The 20,453-nt window shown below is 33.7% G+C and overlaps 1 protein-coding gene across 3 annotated transcripts; it reads left to right on the top strand.

Moving 5' to 3' along the window:
- The first annotated feature begins 13,687 nt into the window (after positions 1–13,687).
- LOC107418461 (histone-lysine N-methyltransferase ATXR3) lies at positions 13,688–19,322 on the top strand. Of its 3 annotated transcripts, none has more exons than XM_048471160.2 (8): positions 13,688–14,619; positions 14,771–15,910; positions 16,030–16,130; positions 16,259–17,287; positions 17,422–17,493; positions 18,774–18,873; positions 19,008–19,103; positions 19,280–19,322. In XM_048471160.2, exons 4-6 carry the CDS (start codon positions 16,553–16,555, stop codon positions 18,858–18,860), a joined length of 894 nt encoding a protein of 297 aa, XP_048327117.2. In that variant the 5' UTR covers positions 13,688–14,619; positions 14,771–15,910; positions 16,030–16,130; positions 16,259–16,552; the 3' UTR covers positions 18,861–18,873; positions 19,008–19,103; positions 19,280–19,322. The 3 variants fall into 3 exon arrangements, with proteins under 3 accessions (XP_048327117.2, XP_060672182.1, XP_060672181.1); XM_060816199.1 differs by lacking the exons at positions 19,008–19,103; positions 19,280–19,322 and adding exons at positions 18,298–18,407; positions 18,486–18,586 and having other exon boundaries at positions 13,718–14,619; XM_060816198.1 differs by lacking the exon at positions 19,280–19,322 and adding an exon at positions 18,298–18,407 and having other exon boundaries at positions 13,723–14,619; positions 18,486–18,873; positions 19,008–19,056.
- The last annotated feature ends 1,131 nt before the right edge of the window (positions 19,323–20,453 follow it).

Below are 20,453 nucleotides of genomic sequence, written 5' to 3'. Positions count from 1 at the left end.
AATATTGTTAATTTTTTATTATTGTTGTTGTTATTATTATATTTATTCTTCTTATTGTTGATGATGCTATTATTATTATTAATGTTGTCATTAATATTTTTTATTAATATTATTATTATTGTTATTATTGTTTTTTTTTCTTCTTCTTCTTATTATTGTTATCAATATTGTTATTATTATTATTAATGTTGTCATCATTATTATTATTGTTTTTGTTGTTGTTGTTGTTGTTGATGATGTTATTATTATTATTGATGTTGTCATTAATATTTTTTTTATTAATAGTGTTATTATTGTTATTTTGTTAATATTCTTATAATTGTTATTCTTATTCCTATTATTAATATTGTTATTATTGTTATTATTATTATCATTATTATTATCATTATTATGTTTATTATATTATTATTATTATTATTGTTACTACTCTTATTATTATTAATATTGTTAATTTGTTATTATTGTTGTTGTTATTATTCTACTTATTATTATTATTGTTATTTTTTTATTATCCTTATTATCTTTATTATTATTAATGTTGTTATTATTGTTGTTATTATTATTATTACCATTATTATTATTATTGTTACTACTATTATTATTATTAATATTGTTAATTTGTTATTATTGTTGTTGTTATTATTCTACATATTATTATTATTGTTAATTTGTTATTGTTGTTGTTGTTATTATTTTACTTATTATTATTATTGTTATTAATTTTATTATCCTTATTGAAATTAATGTTGTTATTATTGTTGTTTTTATTATCGTTATTATTATTATTGTTGTTATTCTTATTAATATTGATATTATTATTATTGTTATAATTCTTTTCTTGTTATTAATATTGTTATTTTTCTTATTCTTATTGTTGTTCTTAATATTATTATTAACTTAATAATTATTTATGATTATTGAAAAGAAAAATGGAAAGTAATAGTGAAAGAGCAAATCTAGATTGGGCACATTGTATTCCAATTGAAGATAATAAATATGGTACAATTTACAAATATTGTAACCATAAAATGCAAAGTGGTGGAATAACAAGATTAAAGTATTATTTAGCACATTCTGATCCAAAAAGTAATGTCAAAAAGTGCCCCATTGTACCTCCAGAAGTAAAGAAAGAGATTTATAATTACTTGAGGAAAAAAGAACATGCAAAATTGAAAAAAAAAACAATGGAGGAAGATATTCATAATGAATTACGGGGTAACTTAGCTCCGTCTCGGAGTAATTATGATGATGATGATGATGGTGATGATATATGTATATATCCAGCTGGTATGCATCCTGATGAAAGAAACTCATATAAAGCTGCAGTTCGTGCATCTAAACAAGACAAATGGGTAAAAGAACAAGGCAGAAACCTTTTTAATCGTAGAGGTCAAGGATCAGAATCTTCTCGAGAGGGTGGTAGTTAAGTATATGCTCAATTTCGTCGTGCAACAAGTTTAAGGGAGCCTAGTCGTAGACAACAATCTCAACAATTTCTTCCAGCTACACTTTCGTTATATAAGTCATTCGGTGTAAAACAAAAAAATATAAAAGATATGTTGACAAAAGGTGGTATGAAAGATACATTGGGAAGACTAGTGGCAAAGTTCTTTATTTATGATAATGTCAAAACTGCAAAGGCAAAATCACACCATTTCAAAAACATGATCGTTGGTACTTAACAAACAGGTATGGGAGTTCAAATTCCATCTCCATATGAAATTAAGGAAAAATATCTAGATATGGAGTATAAAGAGATGCAACAGCATATTGAACAGTTCAAAGAAAGCTGGAAGACATATGGTTGTACAATTATGTGCGATGGATGGACAGGACCAACTAAGCTATCCATATTGAATTTTATGGTTTATTACAAAGGGTTATCAGTAATGTTTCTTAAGTCAGTTGATGCCTCAGATAAAATCAAAAACTATAAGTATATATACAAACTTTTGGAGAATGTTATCCATGAAGTGGGCAAGAAAAATATTGTCCAAGTAGTCACGGATAATGGTTCTGCATTTGTAAAGGCTGGTAAGAAATTGATGACACAATACAACTTGTATTGGACGACCATGTGCTGCGCACTGTATTGATCTTATATTTGAGGATATTGGAAAGCATGAAAGTATTGCAAGGATCATTCAGCGTGCAAGAATGATAACCAATTATATTTATAATCATAATTTTTTACTTTCTTTAATGCGAGATATATGTAAAGGAGACATCATTCAACCAGGAGCAATAAGGTTTGCAACAAACTATATTGCTTTAAATAGTCTCCTTGAAAACAAAACTTCTCTAAAACAAGTCTTTACAAGCGATGCATGGGCTGAGCATCAATTGAGTCGAACAAAAGCAGATAAAGAAGCAGAAAAACTTATCCTTGATAATCATTTTTGGGATTCTGTTACTCACGTTGTTAATTTATATAAGCCATTATATAATATTTTACGAATTGTTGATGCTGAGTTCATACCTACGATGCCAATATTGTATGATTGTTTTCAAAAAATGAGATATGCAATCAATAACCAAAGAGAAACTCAGTGGGTTATGGACATCATAGATGCTCGATGGAACAATACACTTTCTCATCCTCTCCATATGGCCGGTAATTTTATGTCAATTACTTATTATTAATTATTATTTTGTCTTATAATTTATATATTAGATTTAATTTTTATTATTATTTTGTAGCATACTTTCTGAATCCACGATTCCAGTATAAAAAAGAAATTGGCACTGATTCAGATACTGTACAAGCTGTTCATGATGTCTTTGCAGCATTTGATCCAAATTCGGATCGTATATCTCAATTTGGAAATGAAGTAAGCTTTTGTTTATTATTTTTTTTAACTAACATATTAATAACGTTTTTTTATAATTTTTCGTTATTACATCTAGATAATATGCTTTAGAGATGCACGAAATGGGTTTAGTGTTCGAGCAGCAATTGCCACCCGAGCAGAAATGACACTTGGTATGTGCATTTCAATTACTTGTTATAAAAAAATCATGTGCTTAATATTAAAAATTTTATAAATATTTAAAAATATATATTTTGATTTATAATGTTGAAATATACCGCTGAATGATGGACAATGTATGGTAATAGCACTTTAACGCTCAGAAAATTGGCAATGCATATCTTGTCACAAACTGTGTCATCTTCCACATGCGAGCGTAATTGGAGCACCTTCGCTTTAATACACACAAAACAACAAAATAGACTCGCATATGAAAAACTCCAAAAATTGGTTTTTTGCTATTATAATATGAAATTGTGGATCCGTGATATGGAATTAACAAATCAACCGCAATTAGATTCAGATTATTTAGATCTTCTTGAAATTGGAGCTGACCCTGGTGAAGATGAATATAATCCTATTATCCAATGGGTTAAGAATTCACACTTAGATGATGAAGAAGGCAATCCAGATCCTCGATTCGCAATGCATGCTTCACAATTAGGGATAAATGTTGACAATGTTATTGCTAAAGAAGTTATGAGCAGTGATAGTGGAGGAAATTATTCGTTTGAAGTAGTGACAAGGCCTTCAACTAGATGATTTAGTCCTCGTATAGAAACATTTGGTGGCGGTTATTCTCAACCAAATGAATATGAGGATGAAGATGATGATGATGTTGTTGATCTTGATGATGATGATGATTATGATGATGATGCTGATGATGATGATGGAGGTAGTGGTTATGGTGGCAATAGAGGAGGAGGATATAATATAGGTGGAGGTGGGAGTGGAACATACTATCGAAAACCAAGCCAACAACCATTAAGCCCATTTACCGGTGAAGATCAATATACACATGCAACACAGGATTTTAATCATGGGGCTCAAACAGCAGGCACTGGTTCAAGAAGGCACTATGGCATTTCCATGATGAATCAACATGATGAAGATTATCTTTCTAATTCTTTGGATGCAAAGAGTTTAAATACACAAGTTAGTTCTCAATATGGAAATTCTGATATTCCACATTACACTCCGCTTGGACAATTGGTTGGGATTGATAGAGAAAGATATACTTGGCATATCCACAATTACATGGAAAATTTCTCTGATATGATGAGTTGGAATGCCTATTGTTATACATGCGAAACATCAAGATATGATCATCAATTTGAAGAACCAAAGAATTCTTTTTGGTATTAATAATGTATTAGGGATTATATTTGAGAATTTCTTGTATCTTACTATTATCTTTTAAATTTTCTATATTTTGGTGCTAATTAACTTTATATTTTATTCACTTATAAATAATTTGTAATATTTATAGAATATTTTATGATTATTGTATTCTAATTATTGTATTTTTATATCATTTTACTATATTAATTATCTCATATATAAAAATTTGTATTCTAAATTAAAAATTTACAGTTTCCATAACTTTATCGATATTTCCATCGATATTTCCATAAAATCATACCTTCGACATCGATATTTTCTTCACTGGTTATAGCAAACCGGAGACGTTCAAGAGTATAAAGCTAAATTTGAGAAGCTTTTAGCCAAAGCTAGTCCTCTTCCGCAATCGCAACAAGTGAGCTATTTCATCAGCAGGTTGAGAGATCCAATTCGTACAGATATGCAAGCAAATCGACCAACTACTTTAACCACAGCTATAGGGCTGGCTTGTTTGTTTGAAGCAAAAGATAAATCGCACAAGAAACCTACTCTAGCAATTTCAAAGACATGGAGTATAGCACATAATTCCCATATCCCAAGTTCTTCACCTATCAAGAAGTTGTCAACTGCGGAGCTAAATGAGAGAAGAAGGAAGGGCTTTATTTTAAGTGCAATGAGAAATTTGGTCCCGTTCATCACTGCAAGAAACTTCTCATTATTCAAGCCAGTTTAGGAGATAGTGATGATGATGTGGAAATGGAGGATGAAGGAGGTGTGAAGCCTTTTCTAGTGATATGGCCAAAATGTCCTTGCATGCCATTGTAAGAACACCAGCACCGGAGACGATGCGAGTCAAAGGCAATCTAAGGTGTAGAGAAGTCTCCATCCTTGTAGACTGGGGAAGCACCCATAATTTTGTTAATGAAAAGATGGCAAAAGTTGTTGGTTTGCAACTAAACTCTATGGGCCAATTTTTAATAATGGTGGCTTCAGGTGAAATGGTAGTTAGCCCAGGTAAATGTGATCAAGTTTAGTTTACTTTGCAGGGAGCTTGTGTGCTTTGTGATTTATACTTGCTACCACTGGAAGGTTATGATGTTATTTTAGGAACTCAGTGGTTGAGTATGGGACTTTCCTAAAATGCAGATGAAGTTCAACATGGATGGAAAGGAGAGGATCTTACAAGGTTTTTCTACCCCAGAAAATAAATTAATCAATAATCTGGAGTTGGTGCAGACGACGAGGAAAAGAAAAGAAAGATTTTTGTTGCAGCTTTATGCCTTGAATGCTTCCAAAAGTCAACCCATACAGCCCTAAATACCCATACAAATCCAATACCTTTTACACCAGTATGCAAGCATATTGTCAGAACCAAAAGGCCTTCCCCCTAGATGCACCCATGATCATAAAATCCCTCTAAAGCCTGGCCAAGGACCTATTTCAGTCAAACCTTATAGATATCCCCACCATCAAAAATTAAAAATTGAGAAATTAATGGCTGAGATGCTCTCCATTAGAATAATAAGACCTAGTAATAGCCCATATTCTTCCCCAGTCATACTAGAAAAAAAAAAAAAACAAGATGGCTCTTGAAGAATGTGCGTTGACTATAGAGCATTGAATCAAGCTACCATCAGGGATGGATTTTCGATACCAGTAATCGATGAACTGCTAGACGAGCTGTATAGTGCACATTATTTTGCCAAACTGGATTTACGTTCCAGGTACTATCAAATTCGAGTACATGTGGAAGATGTAGAGAAAACTACTTTTAAAACTCATCAAGGCCACTATGAGTTCTTAGTGATGCCCTTCGGGCTCACAAATGCACCTTCTTCGTTTTAAGCTCTCATAAACGAGGTATTCCATAAACATTTAAGAAAATTTGTTTTGGTTTTTTTTGATGATATTTTAATCTAGAGTAAATCATGGGAGGAGCATGTAAAACATTTAAAGGAGGTGTTTTCTATCTTGAAATCTAATTGGCTTTATGTGAAGCTAGAAAAATGTCAATTTGGCTAGAGGAAAATGAAATATCTCGGTCATGTGATTTCAAGTGCAAGGGTGGCTATGGATAGAGACAAAGTTGACACAATGTTGACTCGGCCAAAACCTCAGTCTCTTAAAGCTCTACGTGGATTTTTGGGCTTAACAGGTTATTACCGTAAATTTATTCAGAATTATGGTAAAATTGCTGGTCCTCTCACCAGAATGGTGAAGAAGGATTCTTTCAAATGGGATTTCACCATTCGAAGAAGCTTTTGAAAAACTCAAGGCAGCCATGACACAAGCACCTATCTTGGCTTTACCCAATTTTTCTAAAATGTTCATAGTGGAATGTGATGCATTAGGAATGGGCATTGGTGCAGTCTTACTACAGGAACAACCCATTGCTTTTTATAGTCATGCATTTCAAGGGAGGCATCTCTTGCTTTCCACTTATGAGAAAGAGATTTTGGCTCTTGTTTTGGTTGTCCAAAAATGGAGATCATATTTGCTTGGAAGGAAGTTTGTCATTCGAACAGATCATCACAACTTAAAACATTTATGGAGTCAAAGGATTGTGCAACAAAAATGGCTTTACAAGTTCTTGATTTATGATTTTGTCATTGAATTCAAAAGAGGAAAAGAAAATATTGTGATAGATGCTTTGTCTAGAAGGAATGATGAAGAAAAGAAGAATCTGCATTCTTGTGCAATTTTGCAGCCTTTGCCAAATTGGTTAGACTCAATTAAAGAAGAAAATTTGTCAAAGCCTAATGTCCAGAGGTTGATTAAGCTGATTAAAGAAGATGAACATGTGGGTCCATGGAGCTTTCGGGATGGAATCATATTTTTCAAAGGTAAAATTTACCTTTCTGAAGATTCATGTTTTATTTCTGATATAATTAATCAATTTCATGACAACACACATGAAAGGTTCATTAAAACTCTCCATCGCATAAAGTCCAATTTTTATTGGAAGGGCATGAACAAGAGTGTCAAAGAATTTATCAGAAATTGTGATGTATATCAAAGGCATAAAGTAGAGCAACTTGCACTAGCTGGCCTACTCCAACCTCTCCCTGTACCAAACCAAATTTGGGAAGATATAGCAATGGACTTCAGTGAAGGACTTCCACTTTCAAAGGGAAAATCAACCATCCTTGTAGTGCTAGACAGATTATCAAAGTATGCCCACTTTGTTGCAATTACTCATCCTTACTCAGATCGTTTTTGATTAAATTTTTTGCCTCCATGGGATGCCTCGCTCTATCGTTTATGATTGAAATCCAACTTTTACAAGTGCATTTTGGAGAGAGTTGTTCAAACCAAATGGCACATCATTCAACTTCAGTTCTTCTTATCATCCCCAAACTGATGGGCAAAGTGAGGTGGTCAACCGCACATTGGAGATGTATCTCAGATGTTTCATTAATTCTGAACCAAAGAATTGGACAAAGTGGCTATCTTGGGCAGAATTTTGCTACAACACAAGTTGGCATTCAACGATTCAAATGACACCATTTGAGGCAGTCTATGGATGTCCTCTGCCTACCCTTATAAGCTATGTATCAGGTACAGCCAAGGTAGCAGCTTTGGAAAAGGATTTGCTACAAAGGGATGTCATTGTTCAGGAGCTTAAGCTGAGAATCAAAGAAGCTCAGTCAAGAATGAAGTAGGTTTATGATGCAAAACATAGAGAGAAAGAATTTATTGGAGATTAGGTATATGTGATGTTACAACCATACAAGCAAGTATCTATTTCTAAGAGAAGAAATTTCAAGTTATCGATGAGGTATTATGGGCCATTCAAAATTTTACAGTGTATTGGTGCTGTATCCTATAAATTGGATTTGCCGTTTGATTCTCAGATCCACCCGGTGTTTCATGTCTCACTTTTGAAGAAGAAAATAGGTGACCACATTACTACCTCTTACCAACTACCTTTGGACAACTTGGATACTAAAGGAAGCTTTCTCACACCTCAAGCTATTCTTGATCGTCGGAACAAGAGAGGACGACATGAGATTTTGATATTGTGGAAAGGGCTCTCCCCTGCCGATGCTACTTGGGAAAGTTTGGGCTATATTAAAAAGCAATTTCTAGATGTCACTCTTGAGGACAAAAGTGCAGTTTAAGGGGGATAAGTTGTCACAATCTCTTATTATCCAGCTTTTGAATAAGTCTTGGGATCAAGATATTTTGAAAATTTTATTTGATTTATTGCTATACTATTATTATTTTCCTAATTTTTAGCTTGTAGTTGTAAATTTGGCCATTTAAGTCAAATGGAGTAATGAAATGATATCAGTCAAAATTTTTATTGAAAAACTCAACTTTTATTAGTAGAGATCAATTCCTTGAAGTAACCATTTTCCTTGTCTTTTTTTCAATTTTTTCTTAAATAGTCAAAAACAAAAGGGATATTATCACATAAAGTCCCTAAATGACATGGTTTGTGACAACTTGGTCCTTAAAATAATTTTTTTAACAATTAAGTCCCTAAACTCATTGAAGTTAATCAATGTTGGTTCCAAAACATCAATTCCGTTAACATTGTTAACAAAAAAACATGTGAGAGACACATGCCCATTTGATAAGGGCAACGAAGGTCATTCTTACATATTTCCCTGTCCCTCATATCATATTCCCGTTTGCAAAAGGGAGAGAAAACTTGGGGAAAAAAGATTTAGGGTTTTGATTATAGAATGTGATTGATTAGACAAGCAAATTAAAGTGTATTTCTTTCTTTTCAATGGAACCTCATGAAGTTGTTAGCAAGAAAGCTCCAAGCACATATCAGACAAGCAAACTGAAGTTAATCCTAATTTGATGGAACCTTACGAAGTATTAAGGAGAAGAATCAACCCATAGATTGTAAGTGTTTCCTTTTTAATTTTGAAGTTTAACCATTGTTAAATATGCTCTGCAGCTGTATATTAAACTTTCAATATTTATCTGAGTTTCAATATGTGATGAAAGTTGAGAAATATGGAATGAGTAAAAGAAAACGCACCAATCTACAGCAGTTAAGATTTTTTGGAATGGAAGAAAGCCTCTGACTAAAATTAAAGCCTCTATTTGCCGACACTAAGTAAGACAAAAGCCTCTGTATACGTATTCTTTATATGAGATAGTGAAAGATGAGGACAAAGTTGAATACTTTTTATATATTATATATATATATATATATATATATATAACTTTAAAGAAATTATTTTGGACATTGAAATTAACAAATCTGCTTTTATAAAGGAAAATTGTTTAAGTTGGAGTCCAAGGCTTTAAAGAATTAGTTTGGGAGGAAAAATACTAAGTGAGAATTGTTTAAAAAGAGGAGATCAAATAATAGATGGATCTTCTAGATGTTTTTGGCTCTTGTCCATCCAAAGCATCGACTCTATTATTATTGTTTCTATATTGTATATATATTAAAAATTGAAAGCCTCCCAATTAAGCATTTAAATATTATAATATATATATACACACACACATATATAGATGGATACAATAAAGAACTATTCAAAGTTGATATTTGTAGCCTATAGAGATATATTTTTTGCGTGGATTTTATCTTTTGTTTTATGTGATTGAATTGTAAAGTCTATGAATATGCTGAAAGTTTCTATGGTCATGACCTACTAGTATGTTTTTTTGTATTTGTTTATAAAAGTGGTCTGCCATTGATATAACATAGAATATTTTATAAGTTATTTTAGTGTTTGTATGTGGTCCTACAAAGAAAATAATAGTTATTTATACTTTATTTAACCTGGCATGCATTAATTGCTTTTGTTGGGGTTGTTATGGCTAAAATAAATTGTGGTCCGTAGGTTTAATGACTGCAAATATTTGTTATTGATGCTTTACTTACATATATATATATATATATATATTGTTGTTTGTTTAGGCCAAATAATTTGACTGCTTGTGATTATTAAATAGATATGATAATTATTTAAATATAATATGATAATTTGACTGTCAAATAACTTTATATATATATATATCTACTTATGTGTGTGTGTGGCAAAATGCTTGATTGGGAGGCTCCATGAAATTGTGTCCTTGAATAGTGAAACTTTAAATGATGGCACGCAAGTAGAATCACAAGACATATCAACACTATCTTGGTCACAGTCACATTCACTGCGAGAGACACAACCACAACCCAAACCAGTGAAAAAGCCCAAACCAATCACCCAACCCCATTCCCATTCTAGTGGCCAAACCCAAACCCATCCTTACCTTAGTTTAATATCTAGCCCTACATAGATGAATTATTAGTTGATGACTTTTTTTTTTTTTATGTTGATTTTGATTTGCCTAACCTTACACCTCATAACCATCAAAATCAACCTTTGACTGAAAATAGAACTAGAAATACTAATGATAATGAGGATGAAAATGAGGATGAGGGTGATGATCCTGATTCACAACAATCTGAATATGAGCAGAGTGATAATGATGATGTAGCTTATATGGACAATATTGATCCTACTATTAAGTTGGCTAGTTTTGAAAGTGATGGTTACGTTGATTCAGATTATGGTGAGGATGATGAGTTAAAGAGTATTTTTGGTTCATCAAGTGATGAGGATGGAGTAAGAAGACAACATGTTCATGAGTTCAATGTTGAGATAGAAATGGGTCATCTAGAGTTCAAATTAGGAATGTTATTTGCTTCAATTGATGACCTTAGACAAGCAATGAAAGAATATGATATTAAATCTCAAAGGGACATCAAGTAAAAAAAACAAAAAATGATAAAACGAGGTTTCGAGTAGTATGTAATGGTAAGTAGTGTGAATGGATTTTGTATGCTGCAGTAATGAAGGACAATAAGACTTTTCAGATTAGAAATTATTTTGGTATCCACAGCTACAGTTGCAAAAGGAAATTTAACAACCCTAATGTGAATTCTAGTTGGATAGCCAAGAAATATGTGAATAAATTTAGGTTGGATCCTAACTGGAGTTTTGAATCATTCTCGGACACAATTAGGAATGACTTTATCATAAAATTAAGTAGACAGCAATATCATAGGACTAAAAGGAAAGCCATGAGGATGATAAAAGGAGGTTTTGAGAAGCAATATGGGTTGATTTGGGATTATTATGAAGAGTTGAAGAGGAGCAATGAAAATAGCACAGTTGTTGTGAAAAGTGAATTTCAAGAGGAAGTTAGTAGATTTTAAAGGATTTATATCTGCCTAGGAGCTTGTAAACAAGGGTTTAAAGAGGGGTGTAGGCCATTGATTGGCCTTGATGGTTGCCACATCAAAGGGCAACATCAAGGCCAACTATTAGTTGCTGTGGGAATTGATAGTGACAATGCAATGTTTCCAATTGCATATTCATTGGTTGAAGTTGAAAGCAAAGACACTTGGAGTTGGTTCTTGAATTTCTTATTCAAGACCTTGATATAGGGAACTCTAATCGTTGGACTTTTATATCAGATAAGCAAAAAGGGTTGGTGAATGCACTTGAGGACTTCTTGCCTAATGCAGGACATCGGCATTGTGTTAGGCATTTTTACAACAACTTTAAAACAAATTTTAAGAGTTTGGCTTTTAAACAGAGGCTATGGTGTGCAGTTGAAGCTAGTACAATGGCAAGATATGAAGCTGATATGACTAAGATAAAGGAATTATTTGTTGATGCTTTCAAATGGGTAAATGAGAAGGCTCCTAAGCATTGGTCTAGATCGCATTTTAGGACTGTGCCAAAATGTGATATTCTGTTGAATAATTTATGTGAGGCTTTTAATGGGAGCATAATGGTAGTAAGAGATAAGCCTATTATAACCCTATTGGAGTGTATTAGATGCAAAATCATGCATAGAATGGCATTTAAAAGAGAGTAGTGAATAAGTGGAATGGGGAGCTTGGACCAAGGGTGTCCAAGATATTTGAAAAAATGTAGTTTGGTGGAAGGATGTGCATACCTCATTGGGTAGGACAACTAAAATTCCAAGTTAGATCGGTAGATGGATGCCAATATGTGGTAGATCTACAACAATACACTTGCTCTTCCAGAAATTGGGATTTAACAGGGATTCCATGCCCTTATGCCATGTTTGCTATTATCTCAAAAGACATGGAACATTTGGCATTTGTACACCCATAGTACAAAAAGGATGCTTATATGAAAGCCTACTCCCCTGCTGTTGGCCCAATGAATGGCCCAAATTTATGGCCTAAGTCTGGATTTCCTCCATTGCATCCACCCAAATTTCACAAGCTACCTGGTAGACCAAGGAGAGTTAGAAGAAAGAAACCAAATGAACAGCCATCCAAAAAGTTAAGGAAGACTGGTGTATAATGACCTGTAGAAAATGTGGATCAACAGGCCATAATGCTAGGTTGTGTAAAGCATCTTGTGCAGAAGCAATTACAAAGGTTTAATACATTTTTTTACCTTTTGTTTCAATTGTATTTAAAATTTTTTTAAACATATTTTGCATAATTTCAGCAGCTCAATGGAAAGTAAACTACTGCATTAATGGCAAATGAACAAACACAAAATATAGTGGTAAACCTTCATATTTTCTTTATATATTAAAACTTGTAAGCTTTCATCATGTATAATGTGTATCTGGTTTTACATTGATACTCTAGTTTCAGTTGTATTTAATTTTAACTTGCTTTTTTTTAAACATGTTATACATATTTTTAGCATGTCAGTGGAAAGCAAACTACCGCATCAATGGAAAATGAACCAACTAAAAAAGTAAAAGTAAACTTTCATATTCTTTTTATATATTAAGACTTTAAAGGGACATAATGTATGATTTGTGTGTTGGTGTTTTTGCACAGCATCAGGATAGATAAGTTTCCAGTAAAGAGGTCATCAACTAGCCAAGCAAGTATTGTGTCCAGCAACAACACAACAACAACAATACTAATTACAAGTGGAGGTGCAACAATGAGATCTAGTTATGATAAGGGAAAAAGACCAATATAGTTGACAAGTGGAGGTGCTGTTTGTATTGGTAAAGTACCATATTTTGTGACATTTACTTTTGTTAAATGTTGTCTATGAGCAGGAAAATGGCACATGACGTTGCAATATACATGTAATATTTTGGAACAAAATGATCTAATATTAATGAAATATATTTTGACCAATGATTGTCCAAACGTATGTATTATGATTTATCTTAATCAATTTCTTATATCATGGCGTACTTCAAAGAAACATAGTAATCTTGGTGGTCACAAGGTATGCTGTACTATCCAACTTTCCCTCTCCTCCTTTCATCTCTGCGTTTCGGAGATGCTTCTTTGCTAGACAAGCGTAAAGAATAGCCAAAATGTTGTCCCAATTCAAGCTCTGCAAAAACTTCCACTGGTGATTGATATTTAGTTAGTTTGATATTTGCTAATGTTTGGCATTTGCACATGGAACCTTTGGCATTTGCATGATATTTAGTTTGATATTTGCTAATGTTTTTGTGCTGCTCAATTTTGGATTTGTGAACAAGGATACTTGTATATTTTTATTTGGTGGTCACATATGTATTATTATATGTTATTGTCTATGAAGAATAATTTACATATTGATATCAGCCGTTGATTATATTATCTAGGTAGCAAGATCAAAGAAAGTGTTGTTGAACATAGCACATTGCAGGTTTCAATGTTCTTTGTAAATTGTGTTGGTGTTGGTGTTGGAAATTATAACTCAATGTCAATTACATGCCGATGTAAAATTTTGCAAAATTTTATCTCCCTTACTACCTTGAGCCATTCAATTAGTCAGCTTTTTGTCATTATTTCTAATAGTCAGTAAAATATTAGTGGCTTTTTGTTATTACTGACATAGGCCTTTTAACGTGTTTGCTTGTTAAATATTAAGATGGAAGTAATTTTGCAATTGGATTTCTGTGCTACTTTGAAGCACAGTTAGTTGGCTTTGTCGGCATTCTCTTTAATAAATTGGCACCATTGATTATGTTAGTGATTACTTGCACTGTGTACTATCATTACTTTATACTTTCTTACACATGTAATATATTTTGCATTGTTCAAGGCATTCCATATTTACTTTCATATTTTGGTGTTTATCATGTTGCATGTGCATATTATTGTATTTCTCTCTTGGTTCGGTGCCTGAATTTTTGCTATTTTCTTCCAAGTTTTCTAGTATAGCAAGTTGAACTTCCATGCTAAGTAATTATTGCTGACAAGTTGGACATAAGCATTATTGAATGTAGGTATTTTTCGTGTGTTTGTTTATCCATATATTAAGTAATGTTGGTCACCTTTGGCATTTGCATGATATTTAGTTTGATATTTGCTAATGTTTTTGTGAATAATTTACATATTGATATCAGCTGTTGATTATATTATCTGGGTAGCAAGATCAAAGAAAGTGCTGTTAAATGTAGCACACTGTAGGTTTCAATATTCTTTGGAAATTGTGTTGGTGTTGAGAAAGTGGCCAATGGCTATGACCATGATGTTTAAATTCAAGAAACATTTGTAAGTATCTAATTAATGTTTTTGTTTTATTTTATTTCACTTTTTACTGAGCAAAATTAAATATTATTTGGCACTTTATCCCCTTTTTTTTTTTAATATATTTGTTTATATATTCATATTTTTTTTTTCTGGCTTGCCCGTGCTAATGCAGCAAATAAGCCATCAAAGCTTAAAAGGAAGCAGCTGGTGTGGTGTCACCACAATCCAAAAAGGTTTTAAAAGTAGTAAATGGTGATGTGAAACAGACAGCATGTAAACAACAGACTATAAGAAAGACAAAGTAATGTGAATCCAAGACATTAAAACCATGCCTTAGATCAGATGGGTGTGCTTGTGCATCAATTAACGGGTGGAAGTGGCATAGATGGTCACAAAATGCAAGTCTTGCTGAGAGAGCCCTTATTAGGGGGAATTAAAAATGTCAATGCTGATTGTTTAGATTCCGATGTTAATACCTCACAGTGGTCAAACAACAAGGGTGTTTCTGCAAGAAAAATTAGAGCAAAACTTCATAATCTTCTTGCTACTGCAGAGGATGATGACCTTTTGAAAAAATGATCTTCGTTGTCCTTGTCAAATGGGTATGTACCTCTCACATGTTTTTTTCTATTAACAATATTAACGGAATTGATGTTTTGGGACCAACTGTGATTGATTTCAATGAGTTTACGGACTTAATTGTTAAAAAAATTAATTTAAAAATCAAGTTATCACAAAACATATAGTTTAGGGACTTTATGGGATAATATCCCAAATAAACAAAAAGCTACTGTAAGCCGGTCCATACCAGTCTCCTCCAGCACACTTGAAGAAATTCTTTGTTCATTCCCTTCTTTGTCTACTATAGATATTAGGGGTTGCAGCCAGTTTCAGAGTTGGTCCTTAAATTTCACAACGTGAACTGGATTAAGAGCCGTAATTCACGTGATATAAAGAATTTTGATGACTCACATTGCAAAGTAAGAAGTCTGAAGCAGATCACTGACAAATCGTCATCAGCTTACAAGGTTAACGGTCTGGGTGGTGATACTGATGATTTTGGTGATCTAAAACAATATTTTGATAGTGTGAATAAGAGAGACTCATCAAATCCATTATTCCGAAGAAGTTTATACAAACGTTCTAAACTTTTGATGCTCGAAGGTCCTCATCCATACTATCTAGGGATGCCCGCATGAGACAATGGTCAATTAAGAAATCTGAAAATGGGTACAAAAGGATGGAAGAATTTCTAGCTTCAAGTTTGAAGGATATCATGAAGGAGAATGCCTTTGACTTCTTTGTGCCCAAGGTACGTGATAGTCTTCTTCTTCTTCTCTCTCTCTCTCTCTCTCTCTCTCTCTGTGGATATGGGGGATGTTTTTATAACAATTTGATTATGTCAAGTTCTATACTCTCCTTGTTGGGCAGGTTGCAGAAATTCAGGATAAAATGAAAAAGGGTTATTATATTGGTCGTGGATTAAGCTCTGTCAAGGAGGACATCAGTCGAATGTGTCGTGATGCTATAAAGTAAGTAATTCTTTTGTTGCTCTCCCCTCTGCCCCTCCCCTTTGTTCTTCAAACTTTAGGGCTTCTATTGAAAATGGATAAAAAGCTCGCTTTGTTCTGTAGCTTATACGATTACTGTCTTGATGCAGAGCAAAGAATCGGGGTGATGCCGGAGACATGAATCGTATTATTACATTATTTATTCAACTGGCAACACGTTTGGAAGAGGGGTCTAAGCCTTCTTATGAAAAAGATGAGATGTTCAAGTCATGGGAAGATGATTCATCTAGTAGCAAGTATAAAAAGAAGCTCAATAAAGTAACTGAAAGGAAGTACTTGAATAGGAGCAACGGAATTTCCTTCATGAATGGTGGTTTAGATTTTGGAGAGGATGCATCTGACCGAGAAATCAGAAGGCGGTTATCCAGATTGAATAAAAATCTATGGATTCAGAAAGTGATACTTCTGATGATCTTGGCAGGACATCTGATGATAGCAAAGGCGATACTGAGAGGACCATCTCAGATACTGAAAGTGACAAGTCAGAAGGTCGATCTGGATTATCCAGAGGAGATGGATACTTTACACTTTATGAGGGTTTGGGTTCTATGACTAAAGATCGTGAATGGGGTGCTCGTATGACAAAAGCAAGCCTGGTTCCTCCTGTTACAAGAAGATATGAAGTTATTGATGAATACGTAATTGTAGCAGATGAGAAGGAAGTAAAGCGGAAGATGCAAGTATCGTTGCCTGATGATTATGTTGAGAAGCTTCATGTACAAAAAAATGGAACTGAGGAGACGGATATGGAACTTCCTGAAGTCAAGGATTATAAACCCAGAAAACAGCTTGGAGGTGAGGTTATTGAGCAAGAAGTTTATGGAATTGATCCCTACACCCACAATCTTTTACTTGATTCAATGCCAGAGGAACTGGATTGGAACCTTGAGGATAAGCATGTGTTTATTGAAGATGTTCTCCTTCGCACCCTCAATGAGCAAGTTAGGCACTTCACTGGGACTGGAAATACTCCCATGATGTTTCCGTTGCGGCCTGTTATTGAAGAAATTTGGAAAGCTGCTGAGGAGAATAGAGATATGAAAACTGTGGGTTTGTGTCAGGGTATCTTGAAGGCCATGGATAGCCGCCATGATGACAAATATGTTGCTTATAGAAAGGTATGTGCGCACTACTCTTTATTACAACAGCTTTAACCTATTTCTTTTCCTTTGTGATTTATTTTGTGGATGTTTGTCTACCTATATCCTGGTTGTTTGTTTTTTGTAATTGTCTACTGGTTAACATTGATCAGGGGCTTGGAGTTGTTTGCGACAAAGAAGGTGGTTTTGGAGTGGAAGATTTTGTTGTTGAGTTTTTGGGAGAGGTATGGTTCATATTTGTTTATTGAAATTAGTTCTAGGAAAAAAGTTTCATCTTCCAATTGTTGTGTTATATGTTTCTAAGGTTAATAATCACATGTTTAAATCATCATCTGTCTCCATTTTGGTAGGGTTGTTAGTGCAATCACACGACTTATCACTTTTTAGTGGGGCATGTTCTGGTAAAAGTTTTGATACATTCTTAATAGGAACCTGGGAGCTTGAAGATCGTTTGTCTAGGTTTCTTGCACTTCTTCATTTATCATGTGTCAAGACATCCACACTGCATCTATAGGGTGTACCTTTGTACTGCAATGGTGAAAGACTGATCCTGTACAATGTGGCATAGTTTGAAAATTTACTGATCTCAGTTGATTTTCTTAACTAGAATATGTTGAGTCCTGTTTTGGTTATGACTGCTTATAAGTGCATGAGAGATGATTATAGTCTTCTAATGTTAAGTATTTTATTCAATTCCCATAAGCATTTTTTTTTTATTTTTTTTTATTAAGCTTAAGTTTCTATGTGAATTCTATAATTTTTAATGGTATGGCAATATTATGGTTTGCACCAATAGTTTTTCTTATGCTGTTCTTTTTGCAACAAATATCTATTATTGATTTGTGCATTTTACTTTAGATATTTATACAGTCCATTATGCTTTATATTGATAATGTGAGCGTTCCTCATGATGTTTTTTATTCGTCTTGCTTTTGGTTTCTTGCTATAGCTAATATTCCTCACACGTTCTATAATTCTGGAATTCTAAGATATTTTGTTTGTTCCGCCCCTGAAAATAAATTTGATAGATCTATCCTGTTTGGAAGTGGTTTCAAAGCAAGATGGGATTTGCTCTTTTCAAAAAAATAATAAAGATCCAGCTCCAGAGTTTTACGACATTTATCTTGAGAGGCCTAAGGTGCTCAAATTTCAACAAAATTTCTATTTTCTTTACTTTATTGAATATTTCATCTGATCATTTGTTGGTATCTGGCAGGGTGATGCTGATGGATATGATTTAGTTGTTGTTGATGCCATGCATAAGGCGAATTATGCAAGTCGAATTTGTCACTCATGTCGACCTAATTGTGAAGCAAAGTTCCCTGGCCATTATCATGCATCTTCATCTTATTTTTCTCCTTTTTTTCCTTTTTGAAATTGCAACCTAGAAGTTAAATTTCTTGTAGATTGTTTTCCAGTTGTAATTGCTTGCTTGTTTTCTATAATACTGGTAAACCATACACCTTATCAAGGTCTCTGATAAATCCGGGCTTATTGAATGCAGGGTTACTGCTGTAGATGGTCATTACCAGATTGGAATTTATACTGTACGCCCAATTCGCCATGGCGAGGAGATCACGTTCGATTATAATTCTGTTACAGAGGTGAGTCTCGTTGGCCTAGTCTGCTTTGTGTTCCACTTGAAAACAGTTTGTTGTTTCATACATACATACATGTATATCTATAGGTTGATCTAGTTTGGTAAATAACCATTAGTCTCCCTTCATTTTTGCAACAGAGCAAGGAACAATATGAAGCGTCTGTTTGTTTGTGTGGCAGCCAAGTCTGCCAGGGAAGCTACTTGAATTTGACTGGCGAAGGGGCATTTCAAAAGGTATGAAAATTTATAATTGCTACAGATTTATATCTTGGAGGTCACGTTCTTTTGGGGGTCCTAAGTTCTCTACCTTCTGAATGTTTGTTCCCCAAGGCATGTGTTGGTGTGTTTCTCCCTTGGGTTTCTATTTGGTTTTAGTTTCAGTTAACTAGAATGTCTTTCATTTCTATCAGGTGCTTGAGGAGTGGCATGGAATTCTGGATCGACATCAATTGATGCTAGAAGCTTGTGATATAAATTCTGTGTCGGAAGAGGATTATCTTGACTTGGGAAGGGCTGGTTTAGGCAATTGTTTGCTTGGTGGGTTGCCAGATTGGCTTGTTGCATATTCGGCTCGCCTGGTATGCCATCTTGCAGTTACTTATTTCATTCTAGGTAGTAGTTTTTCTCAGTTATTTGTTTTCCTTACAATTTATTTTTGTTAAAGGTGAGGTTCATAAATTTCGAAAGAACTAAGCTTCCTGAAGAGATCCTAAAGCATAATTTGGAAGAAAAAAGAAAATATTTTTCAGATATTTGTCTGGATGTTGAGAAGTCTGATGCCGAGGTTCAGGTAACGTTGATGAATGCTTGGTCTCTGTCTCCATTTGCAGCATTTTATGGCTGTGTGCGTGGATTTATTATTTGATATGTCTGCTTTTTGCATGAGACAGGCTGAGGGTGTTTACAACCAAAGGCTTCAGAATTTGGCAGTTACTCTTGACAAGGTGCTTGCTTTCTTCCTTTTTGTAAAAATGCTCGTATCCATATTGCTTTTCTGCATTTTTTTTTTAATTTTTTTTTTAACCTTGATTAATATATAGATATGACACAAAGTCATGGACCATTGGACGAATTCATGTTCAACGGTGAAGGTCATCCTGATATGAGAGTATTCCTTTAAGACAATGCGAATCACGTAAAATCACTTTTTTTTTTTTGGGGGGTGGGGAAGCCCGCCGGAAAAAAAAGTCTTTCTCTTCCCGCCCCGGATGGGGGGGGAAGGGGAGTGGGAGGAATAGGGCAAACATGGTTAATTTAACCCATTTAGAGTGCATATCCTGTGTTATAATTTGTGTAGTTTATATAGAGGGTATGGTAGCATCATCTATGTACATGCTCAATTTAGACAAGGGAGTTGCAAGATGATTTTGATTTATTGGTTTTTTCAACTTATTCTGCCCTTATCTTTAAAAGAAAACAAGACCTAGTTTTTCATGCTCTTTGTATCACTGTAAATTTTAATTCCAAGTTTTGTAGCCAACCCCTCAAAACTTGCTTGATATTTCTGTGTGGATTTGATGGTTTGGAGTTTTGGAACTTTACATGTCTGAGATTTTGTGCACTTTATGAGATGTTTTTGTAGAT

Source organism: Ziziphus jujuba, chromosome 4 (genome assembly GCF_031755915.1).
Source record: "Ziziphus jujuba cultivar Dongzao chromosome 4, ASM3175591v1".
Classification (NCBI taxonomy): domain Eukaryota; kingdom Viridiplantae; phylum Streptophyta; class Magnoliopsida; order Rosales; family Rhamnaceae; genus Ziziphus; species Ziziphus jujuba.
Note: the sequence above shows the minus strand (reverse complement) of the source record. Positions and strands in the feature narration are given on the sequence as shown.

Excerpts from the sequence above, each read along its gene's own strand:
- LOC107418461 (XM_060816198.1), top strand. The coding sequence starts at position 16,553 with ATGGATTCAGAAAGTGATACTTCTGATGATCTTGGCAGGACATCTGAT. Across the intron at positions 17,288-17,421 it reads AATATGTTGCTTATAGAAAG|GGGCTTGGAGTTGTTTGCGA; the intron begins GTATGTGCGCAC and ends AACATTGATCAG. Across the intron at positions 18,408-18,485 it reads TTTATCTTGAGAGGCCTAAG|GGTGATGCTGATGGATATGA; the intron begins GTGCTCAAATTT and ends GGTATCTGGCAG.